Here is a 25158-nt window from a genome sequence, read left to right as displayed (position 1 = left end):
TTTTATATTGCTTTTTAGATCTTTTATTAGCATTCAGAAATTAGACAAATATCTATCTACAGAAACATAAAGACAAAAATATAACTATACCTATGTATAAGATGTGTAAAATATTTAATATATGCCAAAGAATGATAGGAATTATATATAATCAGTTATTTATTACTACATATGTTTAATCTTTATTATTTAAAACATATAATTTCTAACATAAATTTGCTTGTTCTTCTGTATGGAATGAGGTGAGGAGTTAAAACCAGCTCTTGGAAACTGATAGCCATTGGGCTGGATCCAGTAAATGTCTTTGGTACAATTTTTTCTTATGCCTGTGAAAATTTGAAATCAATTTTAAAATTATCCTATTTCACATCTGAGGGGAAAAAATCCAGAGTTCTAACTTCTTTGAGAAAGTTAATGCACTCCAGTCCCCTACTACTTCCATAATGGGTGCACACATATCTAGTCCTATTTCCTCTTCACACTTTTACCTGCTTGCATCCTGGAATCATTTGATTCTATGGCCCTTGATCTAAATGCAGTATCAGAAAACTCTGTAAATGGAGGAACGGTAAATGCTTTGGCTTTACAAACCACATGGCTTCTTGCAACTACTTAACTCTGTCACTGTAGCAGGACATCAGCCATGTGCAATAGGTAAATGAAAGTACACAGTTATGTTCCAATAAAACTTTATTTACCAAATGAGGCTTCAGGCCAGATTTGTCCCAAAGACCTTACTTGGCTAATCTCTGATCTAAATTACCCCCATTCTAGCAAGGGATGACTGAGAACTATCAGGCTAATTTTTCATCTCAGATGAATAGGTCAATGCCAATGTAATATTCTAAACCCTTAATTATATTAGATGCAGTTTTTAATATAACTTCCTTTGACTCAGTGTTATATTTCTGTGAGTACCACACTAATTTCTGGTAGCAACTCAATATTATACTTTAGTATCCACATAAACACTTTTCTTTTAAAAAATTCTCACATCTATTCTATTGTTGCCTGTTTTTATGTTTTGTTTTGTTTTGTTTTTTGTTTTTTGTTTTTTTTGCCTAGCTGCATGCCAACACATTCACAAAGAATGTGTGTTCCCAAAGAAAGTATGTCAGGATTTTTATTGAAGTTATTGAAAGCAATTTCTATATAACAACATATTTTATTATTTTATTTTATTTATTTTATTTTATTTTATTAATTTTAAAGATTTTATTTATTTATTCATGAGAGACACACAGAGAGAGAGAGGGAGGCAGAGACACAGGCAGAGGGAGAAGCAGGCTCCATGCAGGGAGCCTGACATGGGACTCAATCCCTGGTCTCCAGGATCACGCCCTGGGCTGAAGGCGGCACTAAACCGCTGAGCCACCTGGGCTGCCCAACATATTTTATATAATGTCTTCTAATTCAGGAAGATGGCATCTATCTCAATGTTTTTCTCATAAAATTTCCTTTTCTGAATAAATTTGTAATTTTCTATGGGTTTTTTGGATTTATGTAAGAATTATTTCTACATATTTTCTAATTTTATTTTTCTGATAAATTATCTTTTCATTACATTTTCAAATTAGCTATTGTTGGTATATATGAAACTAATAATTGCTACATATTCATCATATAACAAGGTGCAGGTCTTCATTACTTTTAAAATAGTAAAAAAAATTGTTTTATGGGTTTTTCAAGAGTTTGCTGTAGTCACCATTATTTTAAATATTTTATTAAATGGATTCTAGCATCCCTTAAAATGACTTAAAAATAGTTTCGTTTTTGATGTGATATACCACATTAATAGATTCTTCAATATTCTTAATTAATAGATTCTTCAATACAACATTGTCTCCTCGGAGGGACATCCAGAGCTAAAGATCTTCCAAAGAAGACTCTGGAAGTATCACTAAGCTTTAGATAATGCTAATGGGGGCAGCCCGGGTGGCTCAGAGGTTTAGCTCAGCCTTTGGCCCAGGGCGTGGTCCTGGAGTCCCGGCATCGAGTCTCACGAGTCTCACGTGGGGCTTTCTGCATGGAGCCTGTTTCTCCCTCTGCCTGTGTTTCTGCCTCTCTCTCTGTCTCTGTCTCTCAAGAATAAATAAATAAAATCTTAAAAAAAAAAAAAAAAAAGAATAGGCACCAAGTCTTTCAATAAAGCTCTTAAAAAAAAAAAAAAAAAAAAAACCAAAGATAATGCTAATGGAATCAAATCAAACTCCCCTAACATTTTCTTCTCTTACAGCAGGAACTTCACAATGATCTTGGTTAGGCATGAGCACTAGCCCTAATAGGAGAGGGTTCTATTGAGGAAGTCTATGCACTCTTCCTCTCCTACATTCCCTGAAGAGCCAGCAGAATATATTTTAAGTAGGGAAATTTCTGCCACATTTGAAAAATGCCCACTTTGCTAAAACCTAAGATTAAGTATCATGGCAATATGTATCCAGATATCATACCGAGAAACAGTAATGCTTGCTTGATATTTTATTCCTGTTTTCCTTTTTAATGATGCAAAAACACATATTAGAAAATTACCTCTTTAAAAGTTCTATTTCCTTAAAAATAAATAAGTAAAAGTTCTATCACTTTTTAAAAATGTTAAATAGTTTAAAAATGTTAAATAAGCAACATTTTGAATAAGGGAAAAATATATTTTGCAGCATGTATTATAATTCAGATGAAATATAGGTCTTGAAAAATGTGACTTTTTAAACCAGTTAAATATTGAAGTAAAGTTTGTGCCTTTGTAGTGAATGAAGGGTTTCACAAATGAAAAACACTGTGAGAGTTGGATACAGATAAAAAATATTATATTTGAAAATCAGAAAATTATTTTTTATTTTCATGAATATTGGCTTTATATATCACCATTTGTGAACAGTCAAAGCCCAAATGCAAAATTTTCAATATTGTACCCATATTTGGTAAGTTGCATTTGTTGATACTTAACTGAAACTAAAATAAAAATGTATCAATAGATAATACAAATTATAGTTTTGCTGTAGTTAAATTGAAATGTTTTAATGTATTTGAAGAAATACATTCTTTTAATACAAGCATACTGTATATCATGAACATTCATGAATTTTTTCTGTGCAATATAAATAAATGGTACATAAGTATGCATTAGTGTGAGCATCTACAAGCAAAAAATAAGTTAATGCATTATACATAGAATATAAGCTTTAAATATTTTAAGTGTTTTTGATTGAAAATAAGCATATACTATCTTGTTAAAATAAATAAATGAGTCTACTAGAATTAGCTCAGATGTATAATTTCCATAAGTATGCTATCTATAAAGTATAAAATGCCACCAATAAAACATTATAAGAACACATGTAATATATACTTTGCAATTACCAAGTGAACTATGTTAACTTTATTTAAATCTTTAATGAAATTTATAATTTGGCATAAGCACACTTGTTAAAGATAGTATCACAAAGTGCTACTCGTTCAAAAATAATTACATGGTTCCAGCTCTTTGCAATTAATTACAAAAGCAATTATATGCAAGGACAGGGTAACATATGCTATCTGAAAGCAAAGCATTTGGTACTCACAGATACAGATGGGTATGTTTGCAGACCATTGGTTATTCTCTTGACAAACAATGGATTTCTCTCCAATTAATTCAAACCCAAACTGGCATTCGAACCTTAAAACATCACGATTAGAAAATCCATCGCCTTCTCTAATTCCATATAAGGGTGTACCAGGATCACCACAACTTTCTTTTTCAATTTCTGCAAAAATAGAAGACACAAGTCACCTTCCAAGGGTTTGGGGCATATGATATCCATGTACCCAGTTTTGTAGATGTACACCTTGCATATCTGAGATATTTCAGAACAAAAATGAGTGTGGTCTCCAACCTTAACTTTTTTCCCTTTTGTTACTCTTATGACTATAATTTGATGACATGATCTTTAGAAAACAATCAATATAGTTCTCTCATTTTGTAGATGGGGAAGCTGAAGTCATTAGAGTATATGTTAGAGGTTGTGCCTAACAGAAAAGTTATGGCAAGATTTAAATTTTCTGTCTGCACTACACACATATACACACAGGTATACGTATGTGTGTATTTTCCCCAAATCCCAAAAACATTTCTTATTTTTGTTATCTGTACATGACACAGTAAATCTGTAGATCATGACCAGGATGTGAGGGTAACATTTTGTGCCTCAATATCCCTACAGCAGTTAGTGAATACCTTTCTCAATGGCTCTGCCACTCTCCCTGACACTTGTTGGTTCAATTATTTCCCCCAATGACACCTGCCAAAAGATGCCTTAGGGCAGAAATCTATTTTGCATTCCAAATTATCCAGATACGTTCCTCCAAAAATGAATTAAAAGGTTGAAACAATTCTCTTAAGAGCATATAAAAGCACTCTTTTAGCTTATATTCAAAGAGACTCCAAATGCCTAGAATCTTTGTTGTGAAGCTATGAATGTCAGTAGTAAATTATTGTGGTGGTTGTCTTGGTTTTTCAGTTGCATGAAATCACATTAATACAGTTGTCTTCAGGCAAACTACAGCAAATAATTAAAATTAAAATTAAGAGACAAAGCTTTGAGATAAAGTTATGGTCTCTATCCTGATATTCCAACAACTACACATTCCTGGTTTTTCTAAAATCTACCAGCGCCAATTTGGTGCGGTCTTTCCAATTATTTTCCCATGCTTTCATAACTATGCATAGGCATATATATAATATGGAATATTATAAACACCTGTTATTATGTAAATAAAAACATCCTCTCTACAACTATGTAGTATTGTTTTACATATGTATTATATTTATATTGTAGTATATTGTCATTGTTATTCTATAACTTGCTCTTTTTCCAGCCATACTATAATTTTGGATTTATTTTTGAATACCCTTGTATTTTTAGCAGAAAACACAGATGGTTATAATGATTCCTTTAATACACTGGATTTGACATTTTCCCTATGCTATACTGACTTTAGTCTACTTAGTTTCCTTTTTTTCTTATGGTATTCCTATCCAGATTTAATATCAGAGAGAGAGAGATTTGTAATTTTGCAACTTTTCACTAGTCTTTAGGCTAGTTTGTATAACAGGAAAACTAGTTCCCTGAGTGTTTGAACTTGCCAAAAAGAATGCAGGCTGAGTCTGGTATAATTTTGAGGTAGATATCTGACTACCATTTAATCTCTTCTAAAATTATTTTTCTACTGAAGGTATTTTTGGGGGGGTTAGGGAGGAAGGGGCAATATTGGCTACTTATATATGTTGGAGAAGTGACATTTGCTACTTAAATAGTTTAGTAGTAATAGGATTGTGCTACAGGATTTTTACATATCTCTTCATAAGTATGTCATAAATCTCACTCCTAATGCTATTTACTTGTGATTAGTCTTTCAGTTTTCTTTGCTCATACTTACAAATGGTTCCCAAATTTATCAGTCTACTTCTAAGAACCAACTTTTGCTGATTAATTCTATTGTTTTAATTTTGTTTAAAGATCTTTCCTTTTTATTTTTTATGGATTCCATCTTCAACTCTCTTTTGCATTACTTTGCCAGTATTTTTCTGCCTCTTGGGCTGAAATCTTAGGGTTTTTTTTTTTTTTAATTAACTTTTATTGGTGTTCAATTTACCAACATACAGAAAAACACCCAGTGCTCATCCCGTCAAGTGTCCACCTCAGTGCCCGTCACCCATTCCCCTCCAACACCCATCCTCCTCCCCGTTCCACCACCCCTAGTTCGTTTTCCCGAGTTAGGAGTCTTTATGTTCTGTCTCCCTTCCTGATATTTCCCAACATTTCTTTTCCTTAGGGTTTTTTTAAATTAGTTTATTTTCAGTTCTTTTTATTTCCAAAAAAACCACAAAAATTGAATCTATAAATTTTCCTCAGAGTTCTGCTCTGATACAGAGAGCTTTCCTTGTTCACTTCTAAATAGTCTGTAATTTCCATTTTGATTTCCTCTTTAACTCATAAATAATTTCAAAATGACTTTAAATTTATGGATCAGTGCTATCACATTTTTGTTGATTTCTTTTTTAAAAAAGTATTATGTTTATTTATTCCAGAGAGAGTGTGCATGGGAGCAGGAGAAGGACAGAGGGAGAAGGAGAGAAAATATCAAGCAGATCCTGAGCAAGCAAGGAGCCAGTCCCTGGGCTCCAACTCATGACCTTGAGATTGTGACCTAAGATGAAATCAAGAGCCAGACACTCAACTGACCGAGCCAGGCAGGCATCCTGTTTTTGTTGATTTCTAGTGTTATATTGTATTCAATATAAGTATATTCAGATTTGCAATGGATAAATCACTAAAATATATTCAATCCAACTTGTTGTATTTGTCAAATTGAAATTATTTTATGCCCTTAATTATTTTTTGTCTTCCTTCTTTGACAATTTCTAAAAGAACTGTGTTAAACTTCCTAACGGAAATGGATTTTAGCATATTTCCTTGTAGTTGAATCAAGTTCACTTCACATATATGAAACCGCCCTTTAGTCATTCAATTTATTCAACAAATACCTATTTGAATACCTATGATATTATAGATTTGGTTCTGGGTATGTGGGATAAATCAATGAATAAATAGACAATGATTCCTGCTCTCCTGTATCATATATTTCATTGAAAGTTTATGAATAATAAACAAGAAGTAAATAATATCTTATTTTGGAAGGTGATACATGCTCTAGGGGAAAATATTGAGTGGGAGTAGATGGGCTTACGTGCTAGGCTATGGTGAAATGACATTGTTAGCAGGCTCACAAAATTGTATTACTTTCAAGCCTTGAAACTGAAATTGTTTCTGTTACTGAAAGAACAGATTCTTCTTCATCATAAAATGTCTTTATTTGGCCCTCACTATTGAATGATACTTGATAAATGAAAAAATTTTAATTCAAAATTATTTTCTATCAGCATTTGAATATGTGTTTCCCCTGATCTTTTATCCATTCAGTGTTTCTGATTACAAATATGATACCAAAGAGATTTTAATTTTCTTACAATGTATCTGTCCCTTGCAATTTCCTTCTCCCTTACCATAAGTTGAGGTATTCTTTTTTAAACTGGCTGGTTTTTTTTTTTTTTTTTTAATATTTGGTTATTTGAGAGAGAGAGAGAAAGGAGCACATATATTCGACCAAGAGGGGCAGAGGGAGAGGGAGAGAATCTGAAGCAGACTCCATGCTGTGTGAAGAGCGAGAGGTGGGGCTCGGTCCCAAGACCCTGAGATTAGGACCTGAGCTGAAACCAAGAGTTGGGGCTAAACTGACTGTGCCACCCACGTGCCCCTAGACTTGCTATTTTTGATGTCACTATCATTTACTTAGGTATTGGTTTTTAATATGTTTATGCTTGGTGCTTCATCGATTCCTTCTATCAAATCATTTGTAACTTTTTTTTAAGTTCTAAGAAATTGTTACCATATTTTCCTTTAAAATATTGTCTCATACTTTTATCTCTAAAAGTCATTTACATTGAATATTGGAATTTAGGGATTTGGCCTTTGTGTTACTCAATCTTTCAAATTCTCAGTTTTGAAATTCTCTATTCTGCATATATATATGTAAATATATGTATATATATTCTGATTTACTAATTCACTGTGCATGGTTATCTAATCCCAATTTAACCAATATACTGAAAAATTATGTCATCATTTCTTGAACATTTAATGATTGTTTTACTGTTTCATAACCTCCTATTATTTTTTTCATGGGTTTCTCCCTTTACTTTTGTGAAGATATCTAATAATTCTTTAAAATAATTTTCTTATTCCTCTATTAAATGTTTCCTTGGGTATGAACTGAAGTATATGAAAAGAGCAGCTGCACATTTCAGGAGAACATAGTAAATCATGCCTGTTGTCAAGCCTGTGATGAAGGTGCAGGAGGAAATAGTTGAGAGAACAAGATGGCTGGTTGTGAGCAAGTTCTCAAATAAATGTTCTTGTTTGCTTGCTTCTCTGTAACTTTGCAGGTCCTTCAGTCCCCATTCTTCACCTTCAACATCTCCCACCTTCAGACTTACTTCTTCTCATGTCAGAATTGCCTTGTAGTTCTGGGTATAAACTTTCCCCTCTATTGAACCCCTCTGTTGATCTATGGTACAGTCCACTTCTGTGATCTTCATGTTGAGTTGGGGAGCTCTCCCTCTTGACAACTGCACTGGACTCTCCTTCCATATATGAGCATTTGGCTCCGTAGCTGAAATATTTTCCTCTGGGGTCATCGCTGCAGTTTCTCAGGATTGCCAGCAGACTCTTCCCTGGTGGTTTCTAGACCCAATATGTCTGGTGGCTTCCTATGCAGAAGCTATAGCAATAGCCTCTTGTGATGAAAGAGGCTTATGAAATTCTCAGTTTACCTCTATCTTCTGTGTATATCTTTACATGTTTATTTATATACATTTTTTCTTAGTGATTCCTTACAGCCTCATAACAACTGACATTTCCTCTTTCTATGCTTTAGTTTCAGTGAATTTTTAAAATATATTTTCTATCACCCTTGGGTTAGGATTGAAAGTAAGTGCTTATTCTACTGTTTTGAAACCATAGTTTTTTGTTTTTGCTTTTGTTTTGTTTTGCTCCTTGATTTTTAAAACTCAAAGACATATTTTCAAATAAATATGTAATTTTGAAGCTGCAGTACTCTCAGACTGAAAAACAACATGCAGTAACTACAATAAATTCATACCTATTGTATATCACTGCCTTTGAATTTTTTTGAGGTGAAACTGATATCTGAACAAATAATTAATATGTAACAGATGAATGTTACAGTAGAAACAGTCACAAACAATAACTAATAATAGTGGCTATCATTTTTTTGAGCATGGAAACTGTATTGGCACTGTGGAAATCTTTTTTTGAAAACATAAATTATATAATTTAATCCTCATAACAACCCTGTGAAGGAATTGTTATCTCCATTTAGAGATGAGAAAAGTGAGAATCAGAAAAGGTAAGTATGGCTTTAGACTGAATAGTTCCTGCCCCCCCCCCATTCATATGTTGAAACCTAATCCCCAATGTGATGGCATTTGGAGATAGAGTATTGGGGAGGTGATTAGGTCAGGAGGATAGAAGCCTCATTTATGGGATTAGTGCCCGTTTAAAAGAGGCCTTTAAAAGCTCCTTTGCCTCTTCTGCCCTTTGAGGATGTGGGGAAAGACAGCCATCTATGAATGAGGAAATGAGCTCTCACCAGGCACTGAATCTGCCAGTGCCTTGATCTTGGATTTTCTAGTCTCCAGACTCTGAGTGAAGAACATAAGCTATTGTTTATAAGCCACCTAGTCTATGGCATTTTTGTTATAACAGCCCAAACAAAGACACTAATTTGGACAATTTCACAGAATTTGTGTATAACAGAGTTTAGGTGCATAGTAAAGTCTTTTTCTTAAGCAAGCTCCGCACCCAGCATGGAGCCCAATGCGGGGCTTGAAATCACAACTCTGAAACAAAGACCTGAGTTGAGAACAGGAGTCATACACTTAACCAACTGAGCCACCCAGGTGCCCCACAAAGTCTTAATCAGTAAGCCATACGAAAGGAATTTTCATTCTTTAATTACCTATTTATGAAACATATGTCTAATATTTATCTAAATAATACTAAGCATTAGGGACATAAAACTAAATAAGATGTATCCTCTGCTCTTAAATGAGGGCACAAAGGAGGTATATCTAAGCCCCCTTGGAGCTGGAGGTTGGCAAATAGGCAAGGTGATCCTTGTGCTTAGTTATTTAGGTTAGTGAACTGGAGAAGAGGAAGAACGGAAAGCATTTAGATGGAAGAAGAGTAATATCAGAAAAGATATGTAGTCTCCTTGCTTCTCTCTCCTTCTATAGGTGATGGCTTGGCTGGAGTTAAGAGGCTGAGTTCATTGGGGATGCTTTAACAGAATACCATAGACGGGGTTTATAAACAACAGACATTTGTTTCTCTCAGTCGTAAGGGTTGGGATGTCCAAGATCAAATGCCAGCAGTTTGGTGTCTGGAGACTGCCTATCTCCTGGTCATAGACAGGAGATGTGGTCCTGTGATGTGATCCAGGGCAGGTCATACCAGAGTGTGCCACTTTGATGTGTGGGTTGTGTGATGTGATCCAGGGCAGGTCATACCAGAGTGTGCCACTTTGATGTGTGGGTTGTTTTGAGCTGAAGTCAATCAGGGCCCAAGGGGCTCAGGAGGAGCTTTTTGCCTCCCTTTTAACTGCCTGAAAGCATTTAGATACAGGGCCTGGCCTGGTAGACAGCTATCACTGAAAATAACTACAAAGAATATGAGCTAGGTGTGGTAAAGCCGGAAGGAGCTCAGCAAGGCTTGTTTGTTCAAATTTCTCTCTGTGTTCCATTATGTCTGCACAGCAGGACAAACACTGTTTACAAACATTAAGTCTCTTCATATATCTGTAAATTGTCTTCCTCCCCTTTGAACTCCCAGACCCCTCTTACCTTCTTAGCTCAGGATGGTTATATAAACTTCAATTGTTTGACTGTCAAGAATCTTAATATCATTGGGATTCTCATAAAAATGAAATTAACATTTTTCTTTTGTCAATCTGTCTTCTGTCAACTTAATTATTAGATCAGACAAAGAACCCAGGAGGGAAAAGCTATCTTCTCTGAAAGCTGTGTTCTCACATGGTGGGAGGGGTGAGAGAGTTCTCTGGGGCACTAATCCCATTCATTGTGATTCCACTCTGATAATCTAATCACCTACCAACAATTACCCCCATTTCCAAATCGATCACATTGGGAAGGAGATTTCAACATATGTATTTCCAGGGGCCATAAGGATTCAGCCTATAGCAAAGTCAGTAAGGGTTGAGGAGGTGGTGAGGTCAAGTAGGTGATTGTCTGGGGGTCAGACAAGTAGAAGTAAGGCTGAGGAGGCAGCCAGTAAGGTTGGGAGATTGAGTATATATGAGGGGTTTGTGAAAAGCATAAATTTCAGTATAAGAGCAACCAGATTTCTCATTATCCAAAAGGGGTGTAAAAAAGGGAAGGCTTCAAAGAACCCCAAGGGGAAACTAAAGTAGAGGAACTGTGTGAATTCATGTAAAATACAGATATACACAGATTAGATATAGATGAAAATGTGTACATACATATGTATATATATCAAACACATATAAACATATGTATGCACACATATTTTCTAGTTTCATCCACTATGAATACTAAAGCAATAAATCTCTATAACAACAAGCACACTAAGTACCTACATTTTGGTTTCTAAATGCCATTCTCTGCTAAAAGAAATCAGGAAGGTTGCTTCCAGGGTTGGACAAGAAAAGGAACAATGCAACCCTAGAACAAACTGATGTGTCCAAAAAAAGATAAAAAGTGCTTTCGGACCAGTGGGGACTATCAAAAGCACAAGCTTGAAGAGGCTCCACTGGGCATGCTGGAACAGTTTCACCATCAAACCAACACTAATAATGATAGAGTACAATTGATTTTTTTTTTTAGTACAACGGATTTAATTCAATGTAATGCAAATGAGAGGGAAGATAAAATTCTACATGTAGAATGGCAGTTTTAAAAAATGTAGAATTAATAAAAAAAAAAATAAGATCAACATCTGGTAGCCATTGTAGTGATTTTGGATTCTGGGTGAATGTTTGATAAAAAAACAAGATTACAGTGTAGTCTTGGATTACCTCTATGTGAAGCATGTATCAATCACAAAAGAGAAAATGATGATGTTACCATAGACAACTCCAGAAGACACTAATTTTACTAGGTGATCAAGGATCACACAATCAGTGTGGGATATACAGACATTGTTTGCTTCCTGATAAGATGCATGAAGACACTGAGAGTAATTTCTGTGATATTCTTGTCAAGAATGCAGGGTCTAAGTCTGGACAGGAGGAAAGACTGTATGGACTCAGTTTGAAGGACATATTACTAACTACAAAAAGACATGACAGATAAATGCAATCATGTTTTGGGTTGAATCCTGGACAAGGAAGGGAAAGGAACATTTTTGGATCGTTAGTGAAATTTGAATGGGGCCTGTGAATTACTTGATAATGCTATATCAATGGTAACTTTCTAATTTGGATGGTTATTGTGTGGTTTTGTGAAACAGAGTCTCCGTTTTAGTAACTCAAAGTATTGGGAACGATGAGGCATTATATTTGCATCTTGCTTTCACACAGTTCTGTGGTGGTTTTAAAAAATGTCTGTAAATTCTTTGATGCTCCGCTTATCCAAAGGTGGAATCAAATTCTCCTTTCTTTGATTAATGGGCAGCGTTAATGGCTAGCTTCTACCAAATGGAATACGGCAAAAGGGACCACTTCTCTTAGCAGCTCTCCTAACACTACCTGTTGTCTCAAGCCTGTATATGGTTAGGGCATGGAGCAACAATCAGCACAGTCTATTTTATCTTGTTCATTGCAGCAGAAACTGTAGAAGCTCCAGTTCCCCGATTTGATCCAATAGGATTTGTCAAAAGTTTGATCTTCTTAAAGGCTCCCTTAAGGGGTTTCAATGCTACCTGGAATTGTGGAAAACTTAATGCCTGAGGGATGAACTTTGATCACCAAAAGGCAGGAAAGGAGACTTCTTCAGTGGATTAATTGCTTACCTCTCTTCTCCCAAAAGATAGCTCTAAAACACAACTAGCCCACATGGTCCGCATGGCCCACATAACCAAACCTATGTGGTTTGGTGTTTCTTGTGAGGCTGTGACCAACTCAGTAATACTCAATAGCATATCACCCTGTATTTGATGCCTCCCTTTCCCTATTATCTCTTTTTTCTCTCATCTTTTCGGAACTGTACTACCTTTCTCCTCCCATATAGTAATAGTCTGTAAGCTGTGCCTTAGCCTCTGTTTTCTAGGGAACCAAAGCTGGGACCTGTGACTTATCTCTCGCAAACAATGAATAGACAAAGTAAGGGACTGGGCTACCTAATAGTTGTATAAACACAAGTGTGATTCTTAGGAAGCTATTAGCTCTCATTGTTGAGTGACTATTATTTGTCAAGAAGATTGCTAAATACGGTACTGTTTTACATCATAGATTTCTTACTGCAGCACTGAGAGTGAGGCATACTATTCTAGCTTAATAGATGAAAAAACAAGGTTCTGAGAGGCTGACCACACTCATATACACAGAAATAACTCAAATGAGATTCAATTCAACATCTACATGACTCCAGTAAGCACATTCTTTTCCACTGTTCCATGCTGTTTGAGAGAAAGGTTGGAGAGGATCATGTGAGCCTGGTACTGGAATAATTAAGGAAAATAGATGAATTAACTTGATTCCAGTATTGGAAGAGAAAAGATGGCAACATTAATTTTAAAAAAGGTTTTTTGTTTCCAACACTTCAACACATTAATCCCACCTCTGCATGGCACCAGGGTGGTTTTAAAACTATTCAGTTCTCCTCGAATCCTTTCTCATGGAAGGCCCTCATAATTTAAATCTTTTCCATCTCTCCAGTCCTGTCACCCTTCATTTTTCTACAAGCTACCTAAGTGTCCTGCATGTTGAGAAACGTGCTGTTTCTTTCACACCCACATGGCTTTAGGTATGTCATCTTTTCTGCCCAGAAATAAGACATTCTCCTTGTATGTAAAACCTGGGAAATTCTCATGTATTTCTCAAGGTCAGATTATACTTTTTCCATAAATACTGTCCTGAGCTTACAAGCACAGTTAGTTTTTCCTTTCTTTGGGCTTCTATATGCCTAAGGGAATACTTATATATTGGCCCATATACTTACTATAATTTATTTACTTATTTATCTTCTTTCATGAGCCTTTATTGATCTTTGCATTTCAAGTATCCACACACATGAGGATAACAAAAATTTTTATATCATTTAAAGTGCCAGGCAAAGTTCTTTTTTTTTAAGATTTTGTTTATTTATTTGAGAGGGAGACCGAGAATGAGTTGGGAGTTAGAGAGGCAGAGGGAAGAAGAAGGAGAAGTAGATTCCCCCCTGAGTAGAGAGCCCTACACGGGGCTGGATCCCAGACCCTGAGATCATAACCCATGCCTAAGTCAGATGCCTAAACAACTGGCACCCCAATGCCATGCAAAGTTCTAAGCTCTTGTTACATTTAATCCAAATATAACCCTCTGAAGACCCAAAGAGGTTAGTGATTTGAAGACACACACATATTTTACATGGCAGAGCTGGGATTTGAACCCAGCTGGTGTGTTTATAGAATACATGTTCTTTAGCACTATATCCTCTGTCATTGTAATTTTCAAGGAATGATTGTGGAATATGTAAAGAATGAAGAAAATAATGAATATCCATTTGCAGAATCAGAGATTGGCATCAGAGTAGCACCTGGTTCTGCTCTTTCTCTTTCCTTCTGTGGAGGCAAAGAAATCAGAGGCTGGGGAAGAGGTGCTAAAGCGAATGAAGATGTGAGGTCAGGGAAATAGAAACAGAATGCTAAGGAAGGCTCTTCTGCAGTGAGTTGGGAACAAAATTGGAAATATAGGTTTAAATGGCAGTGGCTGAAATTTGTAGAACAGGACTCTTTCAACACCTTCTCTGTAGTGACCAAGTAACTTTGATCCTTGATGCCTAAAGTAATAAACTCTAATTTTAAATTCAATCAGATTTCCAGCCAAAGACTAACATCTGGCCTCAAAGTGACATAGAAATTCTCATTGATCAATCTCTGACTTGACAACAGTTGACACTGTAATTCAAATACTTCACAGAGAAACTGTGTAGGTTAAAAGAAAGTGATCTGTAAAACTTGCAGTTTTGCTGATTCTTAATGTTAAGAAGCCTCTTGGGAATCTCATTACCTTAGCAACGGACTTACAGAGGTTGTGAAATACGGAACCATGCAGCTAGAAAAGACCTTGTGAGTCAAATTCGTTCTCACCTTCAAGCATCTCAGACAAATGAGACTATAGCCAACACTTAGATTTTGAGAAAAAAAAATCTATAATTTCCCAGGCACAGTAATAAAGGATGTATTTGCAATAATAAATGTGTATTTTACAATCATGATGAAAACTCTGATGTTTTAAAAACTTTACATTAGATCAAACCATTTAATAAAAAAATATGCAAACTTCAGAATGCTGGAAAATATACTCTGAGACAGAGTTTACCTTTTCTAATAGAGATTGTATAAAAGAACATCTGTAGCCAGTAGTTAAATCATACACTCTTTTGATACATAGCAAATAGAGGAACTAAAAAAATTACTCAATTCTTAATCATATGTCACCTTAAAAAGTAATTGAATACTTTAATACCTTTCATAGAATTAAGTGCTCTTTATTGGTGATAAAAACAATATGCTTTTCTTTGCTTCTAAATATGTTATTTGACATATCAATTTGGAGTTGTTTTTATGGTTGTGTTGATATGTTTATGACAAAACCATTTATATTCCATCATCTCAGTGCCCATGTTTCTAATTTAGAGGATACCCAAGGAATTGCAGTTAAAATATGTGTATGCAAACAAGGAGTTTGCCAGCCTTCAAAGGTGCTATGGTCTGATTGTATCACCTCAAAGTTTAAAGATGATAGCATTAAAAGTGGGATCTTTGGGGGTGATTAGGTTAGGAAGCTTCAGAGAAATACCTTGTACCTTCTATGACATGAGATAAGGTACCACCTATGAACCACAAAGAGAACCCTCAACAGAAGTTCCATCTGGAAGAAAGAAGGAAGGAAGGAAGGAAGGAAGGAAGGAAGGAAGGAAGGAAGGAAGGAAGGAAGAAAGAAAGAAAGAAAGAAAGAAAGAAAGAAAGAAAGAAAGAAAGAAAGATAGATCCCATGCTGGTACCTTGGTCTTGAACTTTCAGCCTTCAGAACTATGAGAAATAAATCAAAATTTCTAAAAAAAAAAAATCTAAACTACCTAGTCTATGGTATTTTGTTGTAGCAGCCCAAATAGACTAAAACAGTAAATATGGAATCTATGAACTGAATTAGGTAGCATTTTCTTTTGACCAAGTGATTATCAAACTTTGTTCTGACTATGGGCTGCCTAGGGTTTCATGAAAAACATTACTCAAGGGAATGAGGTTATTTTTAGAGAAAAGACTAAGTATTTTCTAATTTAATTGAGAAGAAATAATGTATGAAAGTATTTAAGTATTGGGCATCCCGGGTGGCTCAGCGGTTTAGTGCCACTTTCGGCCCAGGGTGTGATCCTGGAGACCCGGGATTGAGTCCCACATCAGGCTCCCTGCATGGAGCCTGCCTCTCCCTCTGCCTGTGTTTCTGCCTCTCTCTCTCTCTCTCTCTGTCTGTGTCTCTCATGAATAAATAAATTTTAAAAAAATTTAAAAAGGGAAAGTATTTAAGTATTGGCATATTTCTTAAATTGTCACAACAGTTCAAAATATACTACAATATAGTGATTCCAAAACTAGGAACTCATGTTAACTAGTAGAGAGTTCCTTAGGGCATAAATTTTATTGTCCGAAACATTTTAATGAAAAAAGATAAGAATCAGTTAAATATACACACACATACATGCACACACTTGCTGATAATAAGATAATCTCTTAGTTTGGAAAATCTAAAGGCTAGTCTTGCCAACTTCAAAGTATTACAAATTCAGTTCAGTTCAATGTCTGCTAAGCTTCCACTGTGTACCAAGAGCTGTGCTAGACACAAAGAGATATGTGTCATAATCCTGGCCCTTAAAACACAGTCTGTAAGAGCTATCAAATAGGTGTATTCAGCATTTATATATATTATATACGTATTCAATTTCTTAGCACAGATTTTTAAGAGAATAAAAACAGACTATGCTCTGGTTGACACTTATGCTACAAACTCAATGTTTTAAAATTCCAAGATGATTTGAGAAGTTAAGTGCATTCGCTATGTATTCTGACTTAAGTGATACTCTGTGAAATGTAAAGTGAAAAGTGATTCCTCTTCCCTGACTTGCCCTGAGGTAGTATTTTTAAAATTTGACCCATTCTTTATATTCTTCATGTCCTTCAAAGCATCTCCTTAGCATTTGCCTTCAGTTAGGGACTACATACAGTGTCTGTGATAAAAGGGCAATGTGGCAGGCTGATTGAGATTAGGAAACCCAGGGATATGCTCAAGGTCATTCACATTGTAAAAATTTCAGATCAGTTGGTGGTATCAACCAGTAAATCATTTAACTATAGACAGCTTCATTAACACTTTTTTTCAGGTACAGTGACCTTATTCGTATATTCATTCATTCATCTGTCCATTCAATTGTCTCTTATGTTCATTTGAGAAGAATGTCTTGAAATTATACTTTCTCCTAAATATTGAGAATGTAGAGATGAATACAACTTAGTCTACTATTGCCTACCAGGAAAAAAACAAATATACTGATACAAAAAAGTGTGATAAATAATGTAATTTTATATTGAGGTATATAGGAGGCATGGGAAGAAGATGAACAATTCTGCTTAGGAGTGGAAAGATTCTAAAAACTGAAATATGAGGGGCACCTGCTTGGCTCAGCCAGTACAGTCTAAAACTCTTAAGAGTACAGTCACAGCCTTAAGACTGTGAGTCTGAGTTCCACACTAGGTGTAGAGATTACTTAAAAATAAATCAGATAAAACAAAACAACAAAACTGAAGCATAAACTAAGCTTGGGCAAGTTTACAAGGATGAGAGTGATTGGAGGAGGTGTAATAATTTTTTTGGTGATTGGTAACATTTCATGTAGGGGACATAGTCTGACCAAAGGGTGATAGTGTGAAACAACATAGTTGGAAAAACTCAAGCAGCTCCATATGGCTTAGGTTAGGGTACAAGGAGGGTGAGGTCAGACACGAGGTTGGGAGATGTAGCATAGTCTGTGTACAGTAAGAAGCATTGCTAACTTTATTCTAAGCACATAGAAGCCACTGGTAAAATATCCTGATGATGCACACCCAACAAATCCTTCACATAAAGCAGTCATGCTAATCTCTCCCATGAAATGAACTAAACATGATATAGAGTCAATTAAAAAGATATGACCCCACTCCCTTAGGAACTTATAGTTTAATAATGGAACAGTTAAATCAAAGTATCAGGAAGTATTCCTTTTTATAAGAAGGACTCAACACAGCATTGTTCACTTCAACTTCACTTAACCTGCTTATTCTTTAAATATTTTCCTTTAAAGTACGTTGAATGAAAGGACAAAGTGAAATATAGATTTTTGTCTAAATCTCTGTAGCTACCTGTTTAAAGAGTTTGCAAGCAGGGGTAGATCAATATTTTTTGAACTATAATAGCAATCAAAGTAAATGGATTTTTTCTTTTGAAAGAACCATAACTGCTAGCAGCATAACAGCAGCCATCAAAAACTTCTAAACCTTATTTCTCTTACTATCTCTTCCAGATGGTGAAAGGACTTATAATTATTTGGAGTTACATTTATAAAACAAGTAAGAAGAATCAACCACTCTTATTGTTACAAAAGATCAAACAGAGAAAATCCACAGTGCAAGAAATAAGTAGAATATATCTTTTGTTTTAAAAATAATAATGTTTTCTCCTAATCACTACCATTTCCACTCCTCCAGAAGTGACCATTATCCTGACTTAAAACATTAGTGCTTTTATTATATTTATTATATTTGTTAGGAGAAGGCAAGGTGGAAAGTCTCTGGAATGCTGACAGTATTCTCTTTCTTGTTCTGGGTATTTATTTTATCATAATCAATCATGAGTTGTACACTCATGTTATATACCTTCTTTCATGTTGCTATGATTTATTATTTTTTGGTTGTGTGTTTTTTTAAGTAAACAGGAATCCGATAGTAACTATGATAAAGCCTTCTCTTTCCTTACAAAAAGGGAAAGACATTGCATGTTGCAACCCATTCTTGTTCTTTTTTTTTTTTTTTTCTCCTTTGAATGAATACAGGAAGTTCAAACTACTATAGTCATATTGTAACTATGAAAGAAAGGCCAAGAGATTTACAAAAAAAAAAATTATCCTTGACCTATTGAGCTGATGAACTAATATCTTCAACTACCTGATGCTGGACTTCTTGTTATGTGAAAAAAATAAACATTCATTTGCTTAAAAAGAAAGAGAAGGATGGATAGGAGAGTGTGTAGAATGAAGTTGCTCTTGATAATATGTCTAAATTTCTAAATATGTCGGTTTTCTCACATGAGTAAAACAAGAGCATTAATAACTGATTTATATGGTCATTATAAGGACTGAATAATAAGAAATGTAAGTAAAACACATAGCATAGTCCCTAGACAGACACAAAAAAGTTATTTTTTTTTTATTACTCAAAAACATTTATATTGAAGACCAGGTGCCTTCCATATCAGTCATTCACACACAAAAAATATCTTGCATGTTTCTGGGTCTTTTGTTTAATTTTATTTTATTTTTGTTTTGATATCCTTAATGTTGGTGACCATGGCTGTTTGTGTGTATGTCTGTATGATGAAGATACCTAAATGTTATGTTGTGTACTTCATATCAAAGATCTAGGCTATATGAGCCTTACCCTGTGCTGTACTATGATAGAGAAAAAGTCAAACATTAAACAAAAATGCACTCCAAAAAATAATAATGCTGATAATTATGGAATTTACTCCTGGAACTATCCACACAATTTCTTTCAATCTAAGAAACAGGTATTAAGCGCTGAGCTAGCCATTGGGAGAATCCTAAATGCAACAGACTAGGCATTTGCTCAAGGAGATAAATATAACATTTAATTAGGTACTTTAAAGTGCTGGCAATAAATATGATAAATAAATGCTACAGTATTGGACCAGATTTCTCATATAGTTTAGGCCTCCGAGACTACTTTAACAACCACTTCTCCATTATCTTTGTATATCTTTCAGGCTGTGGGCTCTGTTTCCAGAGTTTTCAGGAGAGAATCCTGTATTATTCACCTACATTCTAGTTTAAATTTCATTCATCACCTAACTTCTTGCAAGTTATTTGCATTAACTGTTCTCAAATAGTAAAATAAATGACTTTGCAATTTTAAGAGGATATTGTTGTGTTTGGTATGTACAGTTGCTCTTTATTTGCCACAGAGAGACATTCCAAGATCCCCAGTGGATGCCTAAAACTTCAGATAGTACTAAGTCCCCCCACCCAAAAAAAACATGTTTTTTTCTATGCATGCATAATTATGATACAATTTAATTAATAAATTAGGCACAGTAAAAGATTAATAACAATAACTAATAACAGAACAATTATAATAGAAGTTATGTGAATGTGATCTATCTCTCAAAAGATCTTATTGAATTGCACTCCCCATTCTTCTCATGATGATGTGAGATGAGAAAATGCCTATGTGATGAAATGATGTGAGATGAATGAGGCAGGCATTAAGATGAAGCATGAGGCTAGTGCACCTTCTGACAATAAGTCAGAAGGAGAATCATTTGCTTCAGAACCAAGGATGACTGTGGATAACTTGAAGTGCCTAAAGTAAAATCGCAGACAAGGGGGGATTAATTGTGATGTTTGAAGACTAGAGATTAGAAAAAAGTAAGGTGTTTTGTTTGTTCATTCAACAAGATAGGATGTGCAAGACATGATATTTTGGGCCATAAAGATTTAAAATGTTGAATAGTGTATAGATTTTGTGTATGTATAAGGACAAAAAGGATTAGTTACTTAAAATAGGTATAAATGATTTTAATGCAAGACAATATGTGAAAAATATGTTATTTATTTAAGGTGTTTTAGAAATACAGAAGAATAAAAGCCAGAGGAAGTGATTCAGTAATTAGAAATTAAAAATTCAGAAAAAGGAAACAGTTTTCTGTGTTTCCTACACAGAAAGAAGGAAAGTGTAGAGATGAATATCGAAAACTATATCAAGGGGGAGGGGCAAGGTGGCGGCAGAGCAGGGTCCCCAGGTCACCTGTCCTCAGCAAATTACCTAGAAAACCATCCAATCATCCTGAAAATCTACGAATTCGGCCTGAGATTTAAAGAGAGACCAGCTGGAACGCTACAGTGAGAAGAGTTCGCGCTTCTATCAAGGTAGGAAGACGGGGAAAAAGAAATAAAGACACAAAAGGCCTCCAAGGGGGAGGGGCCCCGCGAGGAGCCGGGCTGAGGCCGGGGCGAGTGTCCCCAGGACAGGAGAGCCCCGTCCCGGAGGGGCAGGAGCTGCACCAACCTTCCCCGCGGAAAGGCCTCCCGGGGAATTGGAGCAGGATCCCCAGAAAGGCGGGGATGCCCTCGGGCTCCCTGGGACAGTAACAGAGGAACTGCGCCCCGGAGAGTGCGCCGAGCTCCCTAAGGGCTGCAGCGCTCGGCGGGACCCGGAGCAGCTCGGAGGGGCTCGGGCGGCGGCTCCGCGGAGGGGGCTGCGGGGCTCCGGGAACAGCTCAGCGGCGGCGGCTCGGGCGGAGGAAGAAGCTCCGCGGAGGGGGCGGCGCGGCTCCGGGAACAGCTCGGAGGGGCTCGGGCGGCGGCTCCGCGGAGGGGGCTGCGGGGCGGGAGCGCGAATCCAACAGCGCAGGCCCCGGAGCACAGGGCGCCGGGACACAGCCCAGGATCCGGCCTCCCCCGGGACAGGCAGAGGCCGGGAGGGCCCAGGACAGCGAGGACGCTCCTGCCTGGAACTGAGCAGATCAGCGACCCCGCCCGGGAGCCCCCAGGCCCTGCAGACAGAGAGCCCCGGAGCTACTGCGGGGGCTGACTCCAGGGTCCCAGAGCTGCCCCCGCCACTGTGGCTTCCTCCTGGGGCCTCACGGGGTGAACAACCCCACTGAGCCCTGCACCAGGCAGGGGCAGAGCAGCTCCCCCAAGTGCTAACACCTGAAAAACAGCACATCAGGCCCCTCCCCCAGAAGACCAGCTGGACGGACCAGTTCCAGGGGAAGTCAAGGGACTTAAAGTATACAGAATCGGAAGATACTCCCTGGTGGGGTTTTTTGTTGTTGTTGTTGTTGTTTTCTTATTGTTTTTGTTTTGTTTTTGTTTTTGTTTTTCTTTTGTGCTTTTTTTTCTTTCTTTCTTCTTGATTTCTGATTGCTTCCCCCACCCCACCCCACCCTTTTTTTCTTTTTTTTCTTTCTTTTTTCTCCTTTCTTTTTCTTTCTTTTTCTTCTCTTTTTCCCCTTTTTTTCTTCTTTCTCTTTTTTCTTTTTCGCTTTTCTTTCCTTCTCTCTCTTTTTCTCCTTTTCCCAATACAACTTGTTTTTGGCCACTCTGCACTGAGCAAAATGACTACAAGGAAAACCTCACCTCAAAAGAAAGAATCAGAAACAGTCCTCTCTCCCACAGAGTTACAAAATCTGGATTACAATTCAATGTCAGAAAGCCAATTCAGAAGCACTATTTTACAGCTACTGGTGGCTCTAGAAAAAACCATAAAGGACTCAAGAGACTTCATGACTGCAGAATTTAGATCCAATCAGGCAGAAATTAAAAATCAATTAAATGAGATGCAATCCAAGCTAGAAGTCCTAACGACGAGGGTTAACGAGGTGGAAGAACGAGTGAGTGACATAGAAGACAAGTTGATGGCAAAGAGGGAAACTGAGGAAAAAGAGACAAGCAATTAAAAGATCATGAAGATAGATTGAGGGAAATAAATGACAGCCTGAGGAAGAAAAACCTACGTTTAATTGGGGTTCCCAAGGGCGCCGAAAGGGACAGAGGGCCAGAATATGTATTTGAACAAATCCTAGCTGAAAACTTTCCTAATCTGGGAAGGGAAACAGGCATTCAGATCCAGGAAATAGAGAGATCCCCCCCTAAAATCAACAAAAACCGTTCAACACCTCGACATTTAATAGTGAAGCTTGCAAATTCCAAAGATAAGGAGAAGATCCTTAAAGCAGCAAGAGAAAAAAAGTCCCTGACTTTTATGGGGAGGAATATTAGGGTAACAGCAGACCTCTCCACAGAGACCTGGCAGGCCAGAAAGGGCTGGCAGGATGTATTCAGGGTCCTAAATGAGAAGAACATGCAACCAAGAATACTTTATCCAGCAAGGCTTTCATTCAAAATGGAAGGAGAGATAAAGAGCTTCCAAGACAGGCAGGAAATGAAAGAATATGTAACCTCCAAACCAGCTCTGCAAGAAATTTTAATGGGGGCTCTTAAAATTCCCCTTTAAGAAGAAGTTCGGTGGAACAATCCACAAAAACAAGGACTGAATAGATATGAGGACACTAAACTCATATCTATCAATAGTAACTCTGAACGTGAACGGTCTTAATGACCCCATCAAAAGGCGCAGGGTTTCAGACTGGATAAAAAAGCAGGACCCATCTATTTGCTGTCTACAAGAGACTCATTTTAGACAAAAGGACACCTACAACCTGAAAATAAAAGGTTGGAGAACCATTTACCACTCAAATGGTCCTCAAAAGAAAGCAGGGGTTGCCATCCTTATATCAGATAAATTAAAATTTACCCCAAAGACTATAGTGAGAGATGAAGAGGGACACTATCTCATAGTCAAAGGATCTATCCAACAAGAGGACTTAACAATCCTCAATATATATGCCCCGAATGTGGGAGCTGCCAAATATTTAAACCAATTAATAACCAAACTGAAGAAATACTTTGATAATAATACACTTATACTTGGTGACTTCAATCTAGCTCTCTCTATACTAGATAGGTCTTCTAAGCACAACATCTCCAAAGAAACGAGAGCTTTAAATGATACACTGGACCAGATGGATTTCACAGATATCTACAGAACTTTACATCCAAACTCAACTGAATACACATTCTTCTCAAGTGCACATGGAACTTTCTCCAGAATAGACCACATACTGGGTCACAAATCGGGTCTGAACCAATACCAAAAGATCGGGATAGTCCCCTGTATATTCTCAGACCATAATGCCTTGAAATTAGAACTTAATCACAACAAGAAGTTTGGAAGGACCACACACACGTGGAGGATAAGGACCATCCTGCTAAAAGATGAAAAGGTCAACCAGGAAATTAAGGAAGAATTAAAAAGATTCATGGAAACTAATGAGAATGAAGATACAACCGTTAAAAATCTTTGGGATGCAGCAAAAGCAGTCCTGAGGGGGAAATACATCGCAATACAAGCATCCATTCAAAAACTGGAAAGATCTCAAATTCAAAAGCTCACCTTACACATAAAGGAACTAGAGAAAAAGCAACAAATAGACCCCACCCCCAGCAGAAGAAGACAGTTAATTAAAATTCGAGCAGAACTCTATGATATCGAGACCAAAAGAACTGTGAAATAGATCAACAGAACCAGGAGTTGGTTCTTTGAAAGAATTAATAAGATAGATAAACCATTAGCCAACCTTATTAAAAAGAAGAGAGAGAAGACTCAAATTAATAAAATCATGAATGAGAAAGGAGAGATCACTACCAACACCAAGGAAATACAAATGATTTTAAAAACATATTATAAACAGCTGTACGCCAATAAATTAGGAAATCTAGAAGAAATGGACGCATTCCTGGAAAGCCACAAACTACCAAAACTGGAGCAGGAAGAAATAGAAAACCTGAACAGGCCAATAACCAGGGAGGAAATTGAAGCAGTCATCAAAAACCTCCCAAGACACAAGAGTCCAGGGCCAGATGGCTTCCCAGGGGAATTCTATCAAACGTTTAAAGAAGAAATACCTATTCTACTAAAGCTGTTTGGAAATATAGAAAGAGATAGAGTACTTCCAAATTCATTCTATGAGGCCAGCATCACCTTAATTCCGAAACCAGACAAAGACCCCACCAAAAAAGAGAATTACAGACCAATATCCCTGATGAACATGGATGCAAAAATTCTCAACAAGATACTAGCCAATAGGATCCAACAACACATTAAGAAAATTATTCACCATGACCAAGTAGGATTTATCTCCGGGACACAAGGCTGGTTCAACACTCGTAAAACCATCAATGTGATTCATCATATCAGCAAGAGAAAAACCAAGAACCATATGATACTCTCATTACATGCAGAGAAAGCATTTGACAAAATACAGCATCCATTCCTGATCAAAACCCTTCAGAGTGTTGGGATAGAGGGAACTTTCCTCGACATCTTAAAAGCCATTTACGAAAAGCCCACAGCAAATATCATTCTCAATGGGGAAGCACTGGGAGCCTTTCTCCTAAGATCAGGAACAAGACAGGGATGTCCACTCTCACCACTGCTGTTCAACATAGTTCTGGAAGTCCTCGCCTCAGCAATC

The 25158-nt window shown here is 36.7% G+C and overlaps 1 protein-coding gene across 3 annotated transcripts in view; it reads right to left on the bottom strand.

The window, feature by feature from the left end:
• CSMD3 (CUB and Sushi multiple domains 3) overlaps nt 1-25158 on the bottom strand; it is a 1188176-nt gene that overhangs the window by 426890 nt on the left and 736128 nt on the right. For all 3 annotated transcript variants that reach the window (XM_041769740.1, XM_041769741.1, XM_041769742.1), the window contains one exon: nt 3561-3743. In XM_041769740.1, the coding sequence (XP_041625674.1) occupies nt 3561-3743 (183 nt within the window). The remainder of the gene's footprint in view (nt 1-3560; nt 3744-25158) is intronic.

This window comes from Vulpes lagopus, chromosome 9, assembly GCF_018345385.1.
Source record: "Vulpes lagopus strain Blue_001 chromosome 9, ASM1834538v1, whole genome shotgun sequence".
NCBI classification, from domain to species: domain Eukaryota; kingdom Metazoa; phylum Chordata; class Mammalia; order Carnivora; family Canidae; genus Vulpes; species Vulpes lagopus.
Note: the sequence above shows the minus strand (reverse complement) of the source record. Positions and strands in the feature narration are given on the sequence as shown.